Source organism: Habropoda laboriosa, unplaced genomic scaffold, assembly GCF_001263275.1.
Source record: "Habropoda laboriosa isolate 0110345459 unplaced genomic scaffold, ASM126327v1 scaffold176, whole genome shotgun sequence".
In the NCBI taxonomy this organism is placed as follows: Eukaryota; Metazoa; Arthropoda; class Insecta; order Hymenoptera; family Apidae; genus Habropoda; species Habropoda laboriosa.
Window position 1 is genome coordinate 765,832 of NW_017100321.1, and position 17,724 is coordinate 783,555.

At 40.9% G+C, this 17,724-nt stretch overlaps 1 protein-coding gene across 2 annotated transcripts; it reads left to right on the forward strand.

Moving 5' to 3' along the window:
• Positions 1 to 10,303: 10,303 nt before the first annotated feature.
• LOC108574248 (tafazzin homolog) lies at positions 10,304 to 16,397 on the forward strand. Of its 2 annotated transcripts, XM_017936803.1 has the most exons (7): positions 10,304 to 10,340; positions 10,912 to 11,233; positions 12,683 to 12,754; positions 13,956 to 14,084; positions 14,805 to 15,048; positions 15,208 to 15,462; positions 15,540 to 16,397. In XM_017936803.1, the coding sequence occupies exons 2-7, from the start codon at positions 11,119 to 11,121 to the stop codon at positions 15,577 to 15,579; spliced, it is 855 nt and encodes a 284-aa protein (XP_017792292.1). In that variant the 5' UTR covers positions 10,304 to 10,340; positions 10,912 to 11,118; the 3' UTR covers positions 15,580 to 16,397. The 2 variants fall into 2 exon arrangements, with proteins under 2 accessions (XP_017792292.1, XP_017792293.1); XM_017936804.1 differs by lacking the exon at positions 12,683 to 12,754.
• The last annotated feature ends 1,327 nt before the right edge of the window (positions 16,398 to 17,724 follow it).

Here is a 17,724-nt window from a genome sequence, read left to right on the forward strand (position 1 = left end):
AGAAGCCTGCCTGTATATCCCCTTATGATTTACAAGCGCGCGCCAATTGGACGTTAATTAAAGCGATGTTCTAATAAAGTAGAAACCCTGGATACACGGGACGTATTGATTGGACACCGAAATGGGAATAGAAAGTCAGCCACGCGCTATCGCGACCGTGGATCTTCATTGTGCCGCGTTCTCGCGTACGCTCTGCCTCTCGCAAAGGTTAGTTCGGCACGGCTGCTAAATTGGCTACACGGTTTTTGATTATACCAAGATCTCCGCCGGGTTACCAACAAGAAAACACGTGTTCGCGCCGCAACTTATCCTGTTGCCGCTCGGTTTTTGCACGAACGGCCAATCAGAGGCATGCAAGAAAACTCTTACAATCCCTTCCTTAAGAAAAACCATGGAATTTATATGTATATATAAGTATATAGATATATGTATTGTATATGGAGGTTCGATCATATTTTCTTGCGTTTATCGGGTAATATTCCCGGTACGTTCCACTTCGAAGATCGAGATAACGTTTCGATTCACGGAACCTGGCCGCCTCCTTCTTCCTCCGCCAGAGGCTGGCCAATATTTCACCGAGAACTTTCATCTTTAATCTGTTAGATGGTTAAGAATTGATTTTTCCCGTTGATTGCGGTGTTCCGTTAGGTTGGTAAAAAAAAATACGTTGCTCTTTGAAGATGCAGGGATAAATTAAAATGCTAATTATACAGTGTGCTTGAAGAAAAATTTAAAACAGTTATATAAGGAAGTCATTTTTTCAGAGAAACAGAACTTGAAGATAAGATAATACATATATATCACAATAACAAATGCATCTTGTCTTCAAAGAGTCTCTACTTGTTCACCATTATTGTCAACATATTCTTGGAATCTTGCAAAGAAAAGAAAATTTGTCGATGTACAAATTCTCTATATCAGTATGCACATTTTTTTTATAGCAGAAATATTTCAGGTTAGGTGAGCACAAGTTTTAGAATACAAATTCATTTATTTAAGTATATAACCTAAAAACGCAAGAACACGTAACCCAACCTCACTTATTTACAAATTCTCCTACCAAAATACCAATTGTAATAACCAATCGATCGCCATTAGCAGAGCGAAACCATCCCGTAGAAACAGTTCCACCTTCTCCGCAAACCTCACCGGATAAAATGAATTTTTTCAGGAATTCCCGCTGGAAGTATGAAGTTACAATGTTCCTAACTTCCTAATTTCACTCAGCTGAGTAGAGATTACCCTAGATGAAAGGTTCCCCGGCTGATTTTACGGCGCGCCACACACAGTCTACGAATTATCCGTGAAATCATTACCGGACGCGGAACGATGTTAACGCACGCATGTCTATTCATCGGTATACGAGGGCACGAGAGCGCTTGAATATGCAGCGCTGAAACATCCGCGTTTTCCGCGTGGCACGGCTATCGACAGAACAGGACCGCGCGCTCGTTAACCATGGATCGGCGTAAAACGCCACCGCGTCCATGATTTACCGCCGCGCGCCTCGAGTTAGCAGATAAATTCGATAGGGGATTAATGATCCGCGGCTAATGACCGACCGCGAGCCAACGAAACCTAGAGCGAACACTAGCGTCTGACCAACGCGAAAGAAGAAACGCCACTCGCGCATCCGACGTGAGCGAAGAACGGGATGGAAGGGTGAGGGGAGGGGGTGCGTTGGCTGGAGTGCCGGCCTGTCGATCGTGTATCGTGACGGGAGCGCCGCCACGGTAAACGGAAGGACATCGAAGAGAAGAAGCAGAAAGAAATGGGTGTATCGCGATGAAAAACCACGCTGGAAAGTCGCCACTCGATCGTTTCCAGCGAACCGAGTGTGAGAAAAGCTTTAATCCCTCGACTACCGACAGGACTTTGATTGATGCCCGACTATTGGGAGCCGGTCGACCTCGATCGAGAAGGATTTTTCACAGCCTTCTAGAATTCATCGTGGCCGGTACAAGTAAAGATACTAGCGGCACTTTTTCTTAAACGTCTGGTGTTATCGTTGGTTGCCTTTCTGTGACTTGCGATGGGGTGAGGTGAAGAGTGTGAATTGCCTTTATGGCGTGAACGGTGCGCGCGCGATGGTTGGTATTGTGTTACGATGGACTGTTTCCAATGGTTCGTGAGTTTTGTTTTCGTATTGAAGGTTATGTTAGCTATGAAGAATTTTTATTTGGTATACGTACAGATGTGTTGTGTAATTGATTAAAATGTAACATGTGGGCAGGTTTAACGTGTAACTCGTGATAATTTGAATTAAACTAATATCTCAGTGGAATAATAATACAAAATAAAGATCATATTGTGATTCGACAAGATACAACCAGACTAAATTTCCCGAAACGATTAACCACCTCGATAAAACCTCTCTCCTCTTCCACTATTCTCTTATACATTATCCTACACACGTTTCTCTCGTTACAATGCTATCAACCGTTCCCCCAATCGTTCCTCCCAATAGCGTCGTATTGAAAAATCGGACAATTTACAATAAACAACGTTACGCAACACCATCGAAACCACAAAAGCTCGAGTGGTCCAATTTTAAACGTGTATCGAGAAATCGATGCCTCGTGGAGGGTCGAACAAAGCTTTCCAAGGGAACAACGAGCCAGCCGCATCGCGCTCGTAGTGAACCTGCGAACCGACGGACCAACTTTACACGAGGGGGGGCTCGGTATGTTAATTACAGACCAACATACATCCTTCTCTCTCTCTCTCCCTCTCTATCCACGTCTCTTAACCGTACGATCATTTGGCGAGTCGGTGGTGTATGCACACTCTCTCGTTCTTTCTCATCGGTTAGCTCGGTTGCCGGCCGATTCGTCTTGGAACGGCCCATCGCCGGTCTCGTTGCACGCAGGCCTCGCGTGAGACCGACGAGTCGACCCTACGACCCGAACGCCGAGAACCAACCTTTCCTTTTGCCCTCTTTCGATCCACAGGGCCCACGGACACGCTTCCCCGACGTTTCTGCGCCTCGACCGCCTTCTACTTACCACCACCCCAAGACTCTCGTAGCCCACGGGAAATCGACCCTCCGTTATTTGCACAACACGTTCTACCAATTTGAACGCATTTCGCGCGGTTCACGCTGCCGATTCGACGAACCAAAACGAACGAGAAGCTTCTTAGACGGATAATTGAAGAGGATTCTGGTCAATTTTTCTGTGGTTTGTAAGTTTATGGATAGGAGAAGCTTTTGTTGTACAGGACTATTTCATAATATATTGACATAATATATTGCATGGTAACCTCAACGGTGGATTCGGTACACAAAATTCTACGTTTGAGTTCTACGCAGCGCGATGGCGCTGTGTACGCATTCTACAATGCATGGAAAAGTTTTCGCCGCATCGGACCACGATGTGCAATAGACAATGCATTAGAATTTTAGAACGGAAGTATTATTTTTGTAAGAAATTGAACAAAAATAGTGAAAACGTGCAAAACAACATTTCTTTAAACTTGTTTTCTTATTTTTATGTGCTATATCCACTAGGAGATATGTCCATTTACTATGAAACACCCTGTATATGTCAGTTTTATAACAGTTTAACACTGGAACGTTGATAACATCAACGAGAAAATATCGAGCAGGATTTACCGAGTTATACTATCCTTGTGATATTACGAAGACGAATAATCAATATCGCAAAAGAAAATATCTACGAAAGAACGTATATGACACTTTATACGTGCAGATATTAATGTAGTAACGGCACATTTTCTAACCTACGAGTGATATAAGCGAATGTGACGATTGAATTACCAACTTCTCACCGTGTTCGCCCGCTTAACTTTCAATATTCCTGCACAATTTGCATCGAACGATTTCCTATTTACAGAAAGCAGGTATATCAAGCGTTACGATACGACGTAGTAACAACATTATACGTTATCAACACCAGGAACGAGGAGCTGTCACGGGACCAGTTCACGTAACACGCATCGGTTATGCGAAGGTTGGTCACCCTGCGGAACGACGCGCTTCTTCGTTTTATCGATCGCTCGATCGTGACTAAGCTGGCTCGCGCGAATCCTGCATCACCAGTCTCTCTCTCTCTCTCTCCCTCTGTCCTTCCAATCTCTATAAGGATAGAGAGAAAAAGAGAGAAAATTTTCCGTTTCGAAGAATTTTTATCGATACAAATCTTCAAGTTTTACCAGCCTCTCCCGCGTTCGTGCTATTTTACTTTTGCTTTTCGACTAACATCACCGTGCGGAGAAAATCAAAGAAACATCGCGTGCAACCCCGTGTGGCTCGCCAGTGCTTTAGCCGGTATTACAGAAGTATTTACGCGGCCGTTGGTCGCGCGATCAGTCATTTCCCCCTTGTAATCGTTCTGGGTTAACGTTGCTGCGTAATGATAACTCTGTACTCAGATGGTAAAACCGTCGGGAACAGCAGTTCGAGCTAAACGTCATTGATTTCCCTTTCATTGAAAAAGTATCATGGGAAGCATCTTGCACCGCTGCTCAGAGGGTAAAAGGGGAAAAAAAAAGAGGGAAGAACACAGCAAGTAGTATCGTTCACGGTACATGACTCCTTACACTTTCGTTTGGCGAACACACGGTAACCGAAACTACTTCGAGCCATCTCTGTTAATCAGCACGTTGAAAAGAGGTTCTCACCGCGGAACGTTGATTTCGAGGCGGCTTAATGTATGCAAAATACGTCTGATTACTCACCGCCAAAAGTGGGGCACGTATCCAGCCGGACATAAATCTCGACACTGACCACAGGGTGCACCTTGAAGTACGACATTACCGTGAGAGTAACTGTTAGACTGGCCCTCTTGACCGGGTGACAGCATTCTGCAACAAAGACCAGAGAGGTTTCGTTGTGATTCATTGTTTCGCCGTTCTATGGTGTTCGTATCGATATTTCGCGATGTGCCACTATAATGGCGATCATCCCGTTGACCGTGAAATGGATTTTTCTTTTTTTTTTCTTTTTCGAACGATACCACCTTCTGCTCTATTTTTATCCAAAATGCAATTCCCATATCAGAAGTATTCGTTTTGTTCGTCTTTATGCAAATGGCGTCGCTCTCGCGATCTTTAATTTTAAGAGTACCAAGGACCCAACGAAAGAAGTTAATATCGACCATTACCATAAATTACAATAATTATCGTGAATTAACGTTCCATAGAAGTCAAAGTCACCGGTGCATTATTAAATCTCACAAATGATTCGTTTAATACGGCGAACGACGGAATTAACATATATATACCGTAAGTGCGCGTGTACGGCACACTCGCGTTATTCTATTTCATGTCGACGCGCACTGTTGAAAACCACCATCGGGTGAGGACCTTTTACCGGGGTTACATTGGTCATCAATCTTGGTCAAATTTAAGAATGGTCTCCTCAATCTTGTCTTGTCATACCTGTCTCCCGTAACCTTCCCTCCTCCTGCCCTTCAGTTTCACTGCAAGCGAAGTTGGTACACTTTTTAACTCGACATTCTCGCGGCAACACGGTATTTTCTTGTTTGGCCGCAACAAGGTGGTGCCGCGAAAATAATTAATTAAAGGCGCCATCTAATAGGGAGGAACACGAGCGATTACGCCCTGCTCGAATTAATAATGGAAGCCGGTAATTAACGGGTAACCGATGTCCCGTGTGCGCTTCGATCGCAAGTCGATTAACCGACACCAGGTAATTACACCTTTCTAGAAATTTTATTACAACGAAAATCTTTGAGTACCGCGCGAGAAACGCCGACGGTTTCATCATCTCATCCCCAAGCCCCCCTTCTTTTCTACCTCGTATCCTTGTATCCTTAAACGCTGCTGCTTTTGTTTCGCCGTTTTTTCGCCGACGGTATTATAAATATTTCCCGTCCCGAGATGCGATCAAAAATAATGGCGCAGCTGTGCGTGCGTGGTAAACGAAACAAAACCACCGGGAACGAAAGTCGATAAGTTATCCCGCCGTTTAGCGAGATCGTCGATTACCTTTTTTTTTCGCTCTTCTCCCGCCCTGAACACTTGGTCACAGCCGATAAAATGAAATTGAAAATTGTAGGGGAAACAGGCCACGGGATTATGAAATTAACTGAAAACGAAATTTTCGAAGGAGAAAGAAAACGAAGAAAAGAGCTCCGTCAACAACGGGGGGTTCGATCGTGTTCTGAACGAGGGTAACATACTACGCCGAAGGTCAATCGTGGCTGCGCGCGCACACGGTAGGCATACAGAAATTGGCATCGTCAAGAGAAAAAGAACGAACGCGACGATTTAACCACGGCGTCATTACACGACCCCCAACGTGCAATAAGGCGAGGTGGACTTTTATGAAAGACCGTGACAGGAACTACAAGGTCGCTCATGGTCTTGCGACTGTCACGTGCCACGGTCTGTAAAATCGCGAAGGACAGAAAAACGATTACACCGAGAACAGTATACGTGATACTTTACCATCCGATACAATTGCACCTTGCATGTACCGTGATACACGGAGAGAAATTAGACGGACGATTAACTACAACATCATACCTGCCCTTTTATTTTAAATAGCTTCTCAACGCTCGTATCATTATATAAAATCCCCTGGATCATTTTCTTTACGAGTCTCTCATATCCGACGCCATATCTGTGACATTTAAACGCGCCAACGTTTCTACCTACAATTAGCACCATGGTGGCAAGCACAATAACCTTATTACTTTGTTGACCGACATTCCATGTTGGATCGACATTCCCATCTTCATGCTCCCCGATGAACCGTGCTTATCGCTTAACCCGGAATGTATATATCGGTAATAGCACAGATTCCTTCTTGAGCGACAGTAGTTCACGCGATTTACCACGCTGAATGGAGGTCAGATTCCAGGAGAGAGTAAAAAGTCGAATTTCACAGCCGCAAACGAAATGATACGCGCGCCTGATCATCGTAACCGAGAGATTACCTACGCGTTGCACTTTTAATAAAGCTATGTATGAGGCAAGTCATATTTGTTGGGATATAATTTCATTCGATGCGTGTTTCAAGCTTTACTCGAACAGATCTTCGATAAAATGCGTCCCTTTTTATATAGGTTAGAGAGTTTCTGAATTATAAGTGGAAACTTAACAGGGGTCATTAAAGGGAACAAAATATTCTTCAGCCTTTGCATTAGGAAGTCACCGATGAAAATTAATAATTGTTCTAACCTCTTCAAGCGAGTTTTGTTACCCCGTCAAATTACTAACTATACTAACAAACACCATGCACTTTCGCATGAAAGATTCCGTCGTCATCCTGACATACCCTCTCGCGAACCAAAACCCCGCTACTCTCGAAATCCAATTTACGTCGTGCTCCGTTATTTCGTTCGTACGATTATCATCCTGTATATAATATTACACGCCATCTTGCAAGGAACGTTTTGTAGCTGTACCACACCGCCTGGCGCAAACACTGGTAAACGAACCTTCACAATTTCCATCGGAGCAGCAAATAAACGACAATAATTAGTCTAAGTTGCCATAATTGCTACTCACAACTTGGCCAAAACGCAAACCGCAGGAAATAAGGAAAGTGGGCTACGCTCTGGATATGGTAGAAGAAGTGGCTGCAGGTTGCCGTAATTAGTATCTTTTTGCGTCGTTAGCATTAAGCGTCGCTAGCGTACAACGGGGCAACGATAGGGCGAACTCAGGTATGTTAATGGACGCGATAGCGACTGGCTGTCTTGAATCTTCTCCCCCTTGGTACTTTATAATTCGTGAAACGACCAATTAACATTCCCTGGAAAAGAATAGGTGGTCCATGGTCGAAAAACAGGGATTCGCAGTTTCCGCATCAAAATTTTCGACACGACAATCTACAGTCGCGATAATCTTCATTGAAATCTACGTAAAAAGCCAATGTAAGTATTCGAAATCGATACACACCGGTTCGTTCAGAGATTTTACGGCTTTGCTTGTCGTTAAGTCGATACGAATGTCGAGAGCGGAATTCAGTGGACTTCCGAAATGTGAAGAAGGGGGACAACCGAACGAGGACGTAAACTTTCGTTAACGAGTGCCGTTCGAAACCCGCGGAACGATCAAAGTAACTTTGTTTCATGAACTTCGTTCGAGAAGGATATGATGTTTAATTAGCGTCAGCATACATCGCCAATTGAATTAAACTTACATACAGTGTGATCGTTATATTCCGTACATCGAAACGAAACGTTCGAATAAATTGGCTATATAATAAAATTGAATGGATCTTTCGCGCAGGAAACGCATGAAATTAACAGAAAGGAAGCTTTATGCGAATTCTACGACCGTAAGCGCGATTATTTCGCACGGTCATCTTATTCAAAAAGGGAGATCAAGTATAAGAGTAGCAAAACGCGTATGTACTGGGGTACAGATGCAAGAAGACGACCTCGCCTCGCTCAAGCTGAACTGGAGTTCTTCCGCGATGAAAGACACGTATACACACAGAGAGTTGCTGCTTGCTCGCTCTGTATGTTGCCTTGTGCACGGGGAGATCTTCGATCAAGAGCATGCGCGCACGTCCGTGCGCGAACGCGACCGTATAAACGTGCACCACCAAGAATACGGAACGACGCACACTCTACACGTACACCTACCTGTTGCTTTCTCTCTGCTGCAGCCGAGATGCTGAAACTACGATGCTCGGTATAGCTCGGGATGTTCAAGTCAGGATACGAATTCACCGTTCCTCCTGATGTTGATCGTACGCCGGTCTCGTTGTTTGTTTTTGAACAAAGAACGATGTCTTGCTCGTAGCTCGTGGCGACACACATACACAAACAGGCGAACGCGAACACGAACCGATCTGTCTTCGAAAGCTTCACTCGCGAATCACTATTGGATAAGAGGATTCCTGGCTTGTCGCATCGCCGAATGCGAATCACCGCACCGCGCGAGTAACAGCGCTACGTCGTGGCACAGAATCGAGGGGCCCCGGCAGATCACGGTGTACCGTCGCACCGTCCTATATCGTGTCGAGAGGACCGACGACGGTGGCATCCTCGCGGCATCACCGTACACTGCACTCGAGTCAAGCCGAACGCTCGGCTCGCTCTTTTCCCTCTCGCTCTGTTTCTCTCACTCTATCTCTTTTGCACTCGCACGCTTCTCCTCTACTATCTCTCTCCCCTGCCCCACCGATCACGCTTCACCGTTTTTCTCTCGATACCTTTTTTTCCCCTCTTTCTCTTACTATCGCATCACTATCGAAGTCTCGTATTTCGCAGCGAGACGAACAGCACCACTTCGCGGACGTATTCGGTAACTGTTCGCGGTTCAACGATCGGGAAACTTACCGTAAGACAAGCGCGTTGTCGGCAGTAGCGCTAATATCGCCATCGGAACTGTCATTTCAAGGTTACAAAGGTGGATAAGAAGAAAAAAGAAACTATCAAATCAAATGAACTGATTGCATTCTACTGTAGACCGATACGGTCGTGTCAAGTTCAAATGTGTTTTCGTCACGGAATAGCGCGTCGTTTCTCGAGGACGAAGTGATAGAAGAAGTATATAAGTCGCGAAGAAGAGGACACTTTGCGGTCGATTCTCGAATGGTACACGATTCGCCTCAGTATGGTGCTTCAAGGTATCCTCTCCACAGTTGTAAACTGGAAGGGTACCTCGTATGTACGATGGCACGGCAACACGCAGTCGAGAGACTCGAATCGGACTGGCTGTTGAGATGAGGCCCTTTTCCCCCACTCTCAGGGCCCCTTCGACTGGTTGCTTCTCTGCTCGCGTCAGGCATCCCCACCACATCCCACATGCCACCGGACATTCTCCTCGCGTCCCTCCCCCGCTCCCAACGACTCTGCCTCGCATCATTGTATCTTTTCCCTTCTTTTTCACCTCCTTCGATGCTCCCGTATACTTCGTCCTTTCTTTCTCTGTGCATGAACTTAACCTGAAGCTCCTAATGTATGTACTCGATCGTCGTGTACGCCTTCTACCCCCACCTCACCACCCCCTGTTCATAACCGTCCTGGTGTTTCTTCACGGCAGGAACTTCTGATAGGTGTTCGGCTGACATTGCAAGTGCAGCGTCACCGCCAGAGGCACAACTTCGTAGACATCTGCGTCTTATTGTACATCCGTTCGTCCAGTGAATGGTTATCGCAAGATCTTCCGGGCATTTTACTATTACGCTGGCTACAAGCGTGCTACGATTATTATAATGTATCCCTCGCAATTTTCGAGTTGCGCTAACGAGACTGCGTTACCACCGTTTAGGATAATGTGCCCATAAATTTGTTTACCACTGTCGGAAAAGTGAAACGGTTTTCTTTTAGTGTCGTCTCATTGAAATTCTTGGGTTAGGGGAACGGGATGGGGCTATTCGTACAGTCGTATTTTATGTAAGTATCGCATAAACATATATTATGCACTCTTGATATTTCTTTACACGTTTGTTTATCACTTTTACTGTTTTTATGTCTGTAATTGCTAATTTGACATTTATATGTTTTATCTTTTACTTTTTGTATAGTAAAAACTTATTTGTACCGTATAAGGTTATTAGTATTTTCTACATGTACATGTATTGTTGTGGGGATTTTATGTTGGTAATCATGGTTCAAAGTACATACGATTTACTGAATAATTTCTTGTAGATGTCATTGATCAATTATTGGTATAGCAAGGTCCAATGTACATGAACACAAAAAAATTCATTAAATCTACATTATATTATAGTTCATATCTGAAACTTTAAAGCAAAGAAAAATGATTCTTAAGTTAACCAGATGTCCCAATTATATAAGCAAATTAAGTTGTAATATATTTCAAATAATTGAGTAATTTACGACTCCTTGTGTTATTTTAGAAAAAGAATAATTACAGTCGGGTTATTAACGAGAGGTGTTTACACGTTAGTCGACGCGAGAACAAGTGTTCGAAGCGCGTTTAATTTGAAATTAAATGATTCAGTGGTCGCGAAGTTCCGGCCGTGTTCGCCAGCGTTCGGGTAACCACGTGACGGTTATCGGGAAATATGGCGTGAAGTTGGCACGAAGATGGTTGTCGTGAGTTACGAAAGAGTAGACGATTTCTCGCGGGGAAGGCGCTTCCCTATCGTCCGGAAAAAGTGTCGCACTGCTATTTTTTCCTTCGATCTGGCCACCAGAAGACAGTGCGATGGTATACGATATCAAATGGATCATACCGCAGCTTCGAAATCCAAGCAGTCTCTGGAACATTGCGAGTAGTATAACCTGTGTAGCAGTAGGGATTGTCTCTAAAATCATTATAGGTAAGCGGCTGTATGAGCCGGTTTTTTAATAAAAATCAGCACTGTTTATTTCTCAACATTCAGCAATTTATTTGTTGGAGATTGTTCCAACATGCAGTAGAAAATTGTTCTCTTTGTGTTGCAAATTTTTTTTACATTTTGAAGCATGATACATTGACTAGTGATATAAGGGTGTGTTCTGTAGTCCATTTTTACGATTCAAATCACAAAAAAGGTAGTTGAACGCCAATCGAACTGAAAGAATTTGTTATTTCTAACTAAGCGCGCGAAATATTGCAACGTGATATTGAAAAACATTGCTGATTTATGTAATAGTGTAACATAATAGAATCTCATTGTATTTAATCGCTTTGATAATCGTCGATTCAGTGTAATAACTTTATCAAACATAACCTGAGTATGTTATATTTTCTGTGATATTTTAATATTTGTAATGATTTTATTGGAATAATATGTGAAATTTGAAAAATGTTTATCTATGTTTAAATGTTAAATGATAACTGCCTTTCACAATTTCATGCATGTGGGAAAATTACATGATCTTCATGTTTCAAATGTGAATAACACGTGCATGCGTATGCTCTCTATAGAATGTGTATTAATAAGAATACTTGAAATAGATCATTATACAAATCGCACAATTTCAACATATCGTTGCTCATTAATCTTCTTATCAAATAAAATTGAAAACTGATATAGAGTATCGTTGAATCTTGCTACACGATGCAAGAAAAAACAATATAATACGCCAGAAGTGAACGATACATGTGATATTTGTCTCAGAGTTCACCTTTATCACCACTTAATGCAGTTTTTACGTCAGTGAATACGTTTAAATTTAACTTTTCAGTTGAATTTACGCTTCGTGTAAAACGGTTATAAGATCATAGTTCTATCACGATTAAAACTTCGATTATTAACAGCTACTTCGTTCTGTTATACCGTTTTATTAAACAAAGATTAAAGATGATCAAGAAAAAAGTAAAAAATAACGAAATGAACGAAATAGAGCCACTGAGGTGCGATTGTAATACATTTAAGTGTCTGATACACACTTCATTAAATTAGAATTGATCACGCAAGTTTTATTTTAACATGGCGCCATTAAAAGCACGGCACGCAAGTGCGACACCATACTTTAATCGAACCTTTGTGTTCACATCTCAACGAATCTACCCACGTAACGTAGTGAGAAAAAAAGAATCCTGCGTATAATCGAACGTTACTTTTCATTAATATTTAATGTAGTGTTAATGTTCAGTTTAAATTAACGTACTGCTCGTGTGTGGAGTTCACGCGCGTGGTTTTAATTTGAAAACTTTGTACTTTGACTTGATAGCCTAATCTGTTACGAATTGTTGCGTGTTAATCTAGAAAAACGGAAGTTGATTTCCACGCCATGTTTCTTTTTTTTTTTCTTTTTGCCAGATATGCTGTTTCTACTTTCAGGTAGAGTTGTGTACGCGTTACCGCCCATTGAAGGGCACAGGAAATCAGTGATTGGCCCTAGGTGGCCTTTCAGTGAGTACTACTGATTTATAACAGTACTCGGCTCGGTGTTGACTTAGCCACGATACAATAAACTTCGGAAATTAAGCGCTTTACTCAATTGGTTGGTCGCGTAGCGTGCTATACGCGGCCGTTCCCCCACTCCCTTCTCCGTCACTCCCTACTCTCATCACCACTCTTCTCTTTTTATTCGTTTTATCAATTTCTCCACGTGTAATAGCTGCCCATTCATTTCTCCCGATTCAGTTTCGTCTCTAGATCACGTCCGAACGAATTTTACATAACCACTTGCTCTTTCATCTGTTACACCATTCCCACTATGCTTACGCTGTCACGTTACATTTACGTGCTTTTACGTATGTATATAGGCTACTTCTTTGCTAGGTAATCGATGTGATTACTTTTCTAATTTACATGTGCACTGATAATTGTTAAACGAATGTGTACTATTGTTAAAACTAGCTGGAAAGCCATCTGACGGTGTGTTTAGGAAGCACCGTTGCAAACGTGCGAGTTCATGCGACATTATGGAAAAAGGATAAAATAATATTTCTTTATCGATGTTTTTTTTTCACTACAGATGTCCAAACATTCTTGTAATCTGTATGTTATCAACCAAGCATACTTGAAATATTATTTCGATATTTCCTTGTGACCTTGAATGACCTTGTATGGAGGACGTTGAACCCTCTTGATGACCAGTGTATTAGCCTGCGAAATAAAAAATGAAAAAACATCGTTAAACAGAGAAAGACAATAACTTTAATTTATTTTTCATTTATTTTCAAAAAAAGAGGAAGAAATGTTTGTTCTGGAATCTTACAGATAAGGATATCGATTACCACCTAGAAATCGCCTAGTTCACGGTCATTGCTTAATCTGTGCTTATAACAATCATATTCACGACCAAGCTTTACAATTTCGTGTAGAAAACGATTAACCGAAGCAGCCAAGCATGAATAAAACGGGTTTACCATAAAATCATGGCACTCGCCAAAGCGCGAGTGCAAGTCACACTTCACTAACCATTGAAAAAAGCCAATTCTATGCAAAGTCAAGATGAAGCGTGTTTCTCGGCGACCATGTGTATTCGCTATATGTATACACACGTTACCATGGAAACCGTATACACGCGCTGCACCGTTGCCCATCTACCCAAGATGCGATACTAATTTACCGAAGCGTATTTCTTTTCCTGTTCGTGCTGTTTAAGAATGGCTGAACAGAACGACGGTGTACAACAAGCGTATCATCGAACGAGCGTTACACAGACGGCCGAAAAATGTGCCTCTCATCACCGTGTCGAATCATCACAGTTGTTTCGACGATCCGGGCATATGGGGTAAGTCCCACTGATATGGTTCAACGATCGCGCCATTATATCGACCGTTGCCTTCGTTAAACACTCAACACTCGGCCTTCTATCTCGATTGTCGCGTGTTATTAACTAGCATTTAATTGTACGTATCGATCAACGAAGCGTACTCAAGGCGACAGTAAGATAATTCAAGTGGCACTATATATTTTTTTAGATTCTAAAAACGTGAAATATATTTCACCGATAACCATAGAGGTTACCTTCTTCTATGCTTTTTTTTTTCTTGCTGAAAAGTATCCTAGTTTTGTATTTTTGCGCCAAAAAAACATGGCGGACTAAATTCTTAATACGGTGGGGACTAATCCTTACTGATATTGAACAGTCAATTGATTCATATAGATAATACCATTAAAATGACACAAGCTTAATTCATTTCCGTTCTCATGAATATTTGTTTATTCGTACCATTCGTAATGTTCCGTTTTTACAAAAAAAAAGAAGTCAAGGATGAGTTGATAATCGATCTATTATGAGAGCGAGAAAATGCATGGATCCATCTTCACGTGTCACTCATTTTTTTCTCTGTCCCCTATAATTAAATATCGATTATTTGGAAGTATATATACATACACACATACATTCCTCTTCTTCCTGAGCGTATATAATCTTTTCTTCCTCAGAATGACCGTCGATAAGCGATGGAATGAAAGAATTTAAGACAGAAAAATCTCTGAACTCATTTAGCGTCCCTGAGCATGAAGAACTTGCTGAATCCACGTAAGGTCAGATGGTCGCTTGCCGCCCACGACATTTGTTTCACCAAGTCCTGGCACTCGTACTTCTTTATGCTGGGCAAATGCATTCCCGTGATCAGAGGTGGCGGTGTCCATCAGGAGGCCATGGATTTCTGCATCGAGAAGTTAGCCGCAGGGGAATGGATTCATGTATTTCCCGAGGGGAAAGTAAACATGCTTAAAGAAAATATGAGGTTTATGTTTCGTTTATTTTCCTATTTTATTTCAGTTTTTCTTACTTTCTCGTTCCATTTCTAGAAAAATTTCTCTACTGTTTCGTTTATCTTTTCTTTACCGATTAATTTGATAAACGTATAATTCCATCAGATTCGGTGTTCTGTTTTGTGCTACAGATTGAAGTGGGGCGTTGGAAGGTTAATAATGGAATCACCCGTTACACCATTAGTGATACCAATTTATCACCTTGGCATGGACGAAGTGCTCCCTAACGAGCCACCGTACGTGTTGAGGATCCGAAAAAAGGTCACCATGAACTACGGTGACCCTATAGATTTTAGCGAATTACTACAACAATTCCGTTCGTCGAAAATGAGCGAGATGGAAGTGAGAAAAGCAATCACAGATCGTATTCAAGGAGAACTTCGAAGGTATATGCTTTTTTTTTTTTGGTATTTTATCAGAGTTGAGGTTTCACGAAGTATAATAACTGATGTTTTTCTTTCAGACTCCAGGAGGCCACGACAGAGCTTCACAAAAATTCATGATGTTTAAACGGGGGACATCGGCATTGTCACCCCGATTAGCTTTAATTTGCCAAAAAGTCAAACTAATTTTAACAGGACAATAGGTGATGCTTATGTTTGATCTTTTTTTTAAATCGAAAAGGTCCACCTATTAATGACAATAATAGTAATACTTACGGAATTGTGCAATGTAATGCACGTATCGGGCAGTAGTGAATTAGTTTTGTTTTTTTTTCTTTTTATACGAGAAGAAAAGAACGCTGTGCCCATGACACTTTTTCTGGGGGGGATTTTAATTTAAATACGAGTCGTCTTGACTTAAGAATGCCATATTCGTTTCACGGTTACACCATCGCGTACATAGCAATGTATATACATACCTACGTACACATAGAATGGATCGTAGTATGTTACATAAAGACACACAACGATTGTTTATAGAAAAAATTTTAACATAGTCACAAATTACGAAAGCTAATGAACATAATACTGAAACTGTGCCACTGTACTGCATGTGACTGTTTATATTTTCATGCTGACTTTTTCGTGTCATAAAGCTTCATAATTTGTGATCACACAACTGATAAGCGTAACACAATATTGTACGGATCACCCAACATGTTCTGCGTATACTGAACACTTTTGTATGGCTCCACATAAGTTGAATATAATTATACTAAACAAAAAAAGAGAAAACAAGGATTTTGAACAGAACAACTGAGACTAAGTCGGATTCGATTGAAACCCAACTTTCGTATACATTAAAAACGCTTAACCATCGAGGACCAAAAGATCAAATTGCAGTGATTACCGATTAATCATCGTACATTTAGACAGCTATATCCACATATATATTTGATATTGTAAGAATTTACAACATAATATAATATTAAAGACACTTCGAATGATAAAAATACTGCAGAGATATGCATATTTTGTATTTATTAAATTTTCATTGTAAGTAGTAAAATATTTTCAAAGAGAAAACTATTTTCTGCAATTTTTTGTATTCAATACGATTATTATTCAAAGTGTACATGTGATATATTTTTACGCCATTGTTTCATTTCAATAAATTATTTTTTCACTCTATATATAGTATCGTTTGAAGAATTATGCATAGTGTCGTAACAATTGTTACACAACGTGCTAAATAAAATGTTCCTCAGAAACAAAGGATGGTTCGATACATGCTACGTATTTATTATTAACACGTTCAAAGATTTCAAAATTATATCTTATCTTCCTCAATAAATATAGAATTTGTTTCAATCCGCTTTGACAATTATCGACAAAACAAATATTTATATTACTCTATGAAGAATAGCATGTATACGGATAATTTAACAAATTACATTCAAGATCGATAATACATATGAAAACTGATGACTATATTACATTTGTTACCTTTACGATATTCACAGATAGATCTTGTAAATATATACTTTTGTCATGACATATAGAAATAGATTATGTCGTCGTTCACCCCTCCACGACTGTTACCCTTCATTTATGGAAAAATCGCGTATGTCTCTTGGCACATTTTCTCTCCCTTAAACAGACAGTTCCTTTTCTACGAACGTCACAATGAAAGCAACACACGGTACTCACATTTACAAGACGAATGGGATCTGTACATTAATACGTTACACATACCATAAACTTTAAATAGACAGAACGGTATATAACATTAACGAGACAAAATGTACGCGTACACGTAGATACTATCACTGTCATTGTTATTACTTATTATTTTAATTTTCTCTACGTTCACATGAACAGAGTACGGAATTATGATAAAGCATATTTATGGAAGGCTTCGATCGCGAGACTTGATTCGAAGCAAATGGATTTCATTTACAATTAAAATATCGAACACCATTTCACAACTAAATTAACAACATTTTCTTAATGATTTTAAGTAGTGTTGATAGGAAGATTAATTTACATTTACTACGTGCTTCTGGTGACATGTACATAAATACATGAAAAGAACATTTCTTTTAAAGATCATTTCACATTTTAATAATCACTTACAGTTTCGAATCCATCTTTGGACGGTGTTCAAGGAATATAAAGTAACAACAAATAATATTTAAATATTGCTCCATACTAACAATGATTCGTGGCTGCTAATGTATATAGCTCAGTATTTTATACATGAAA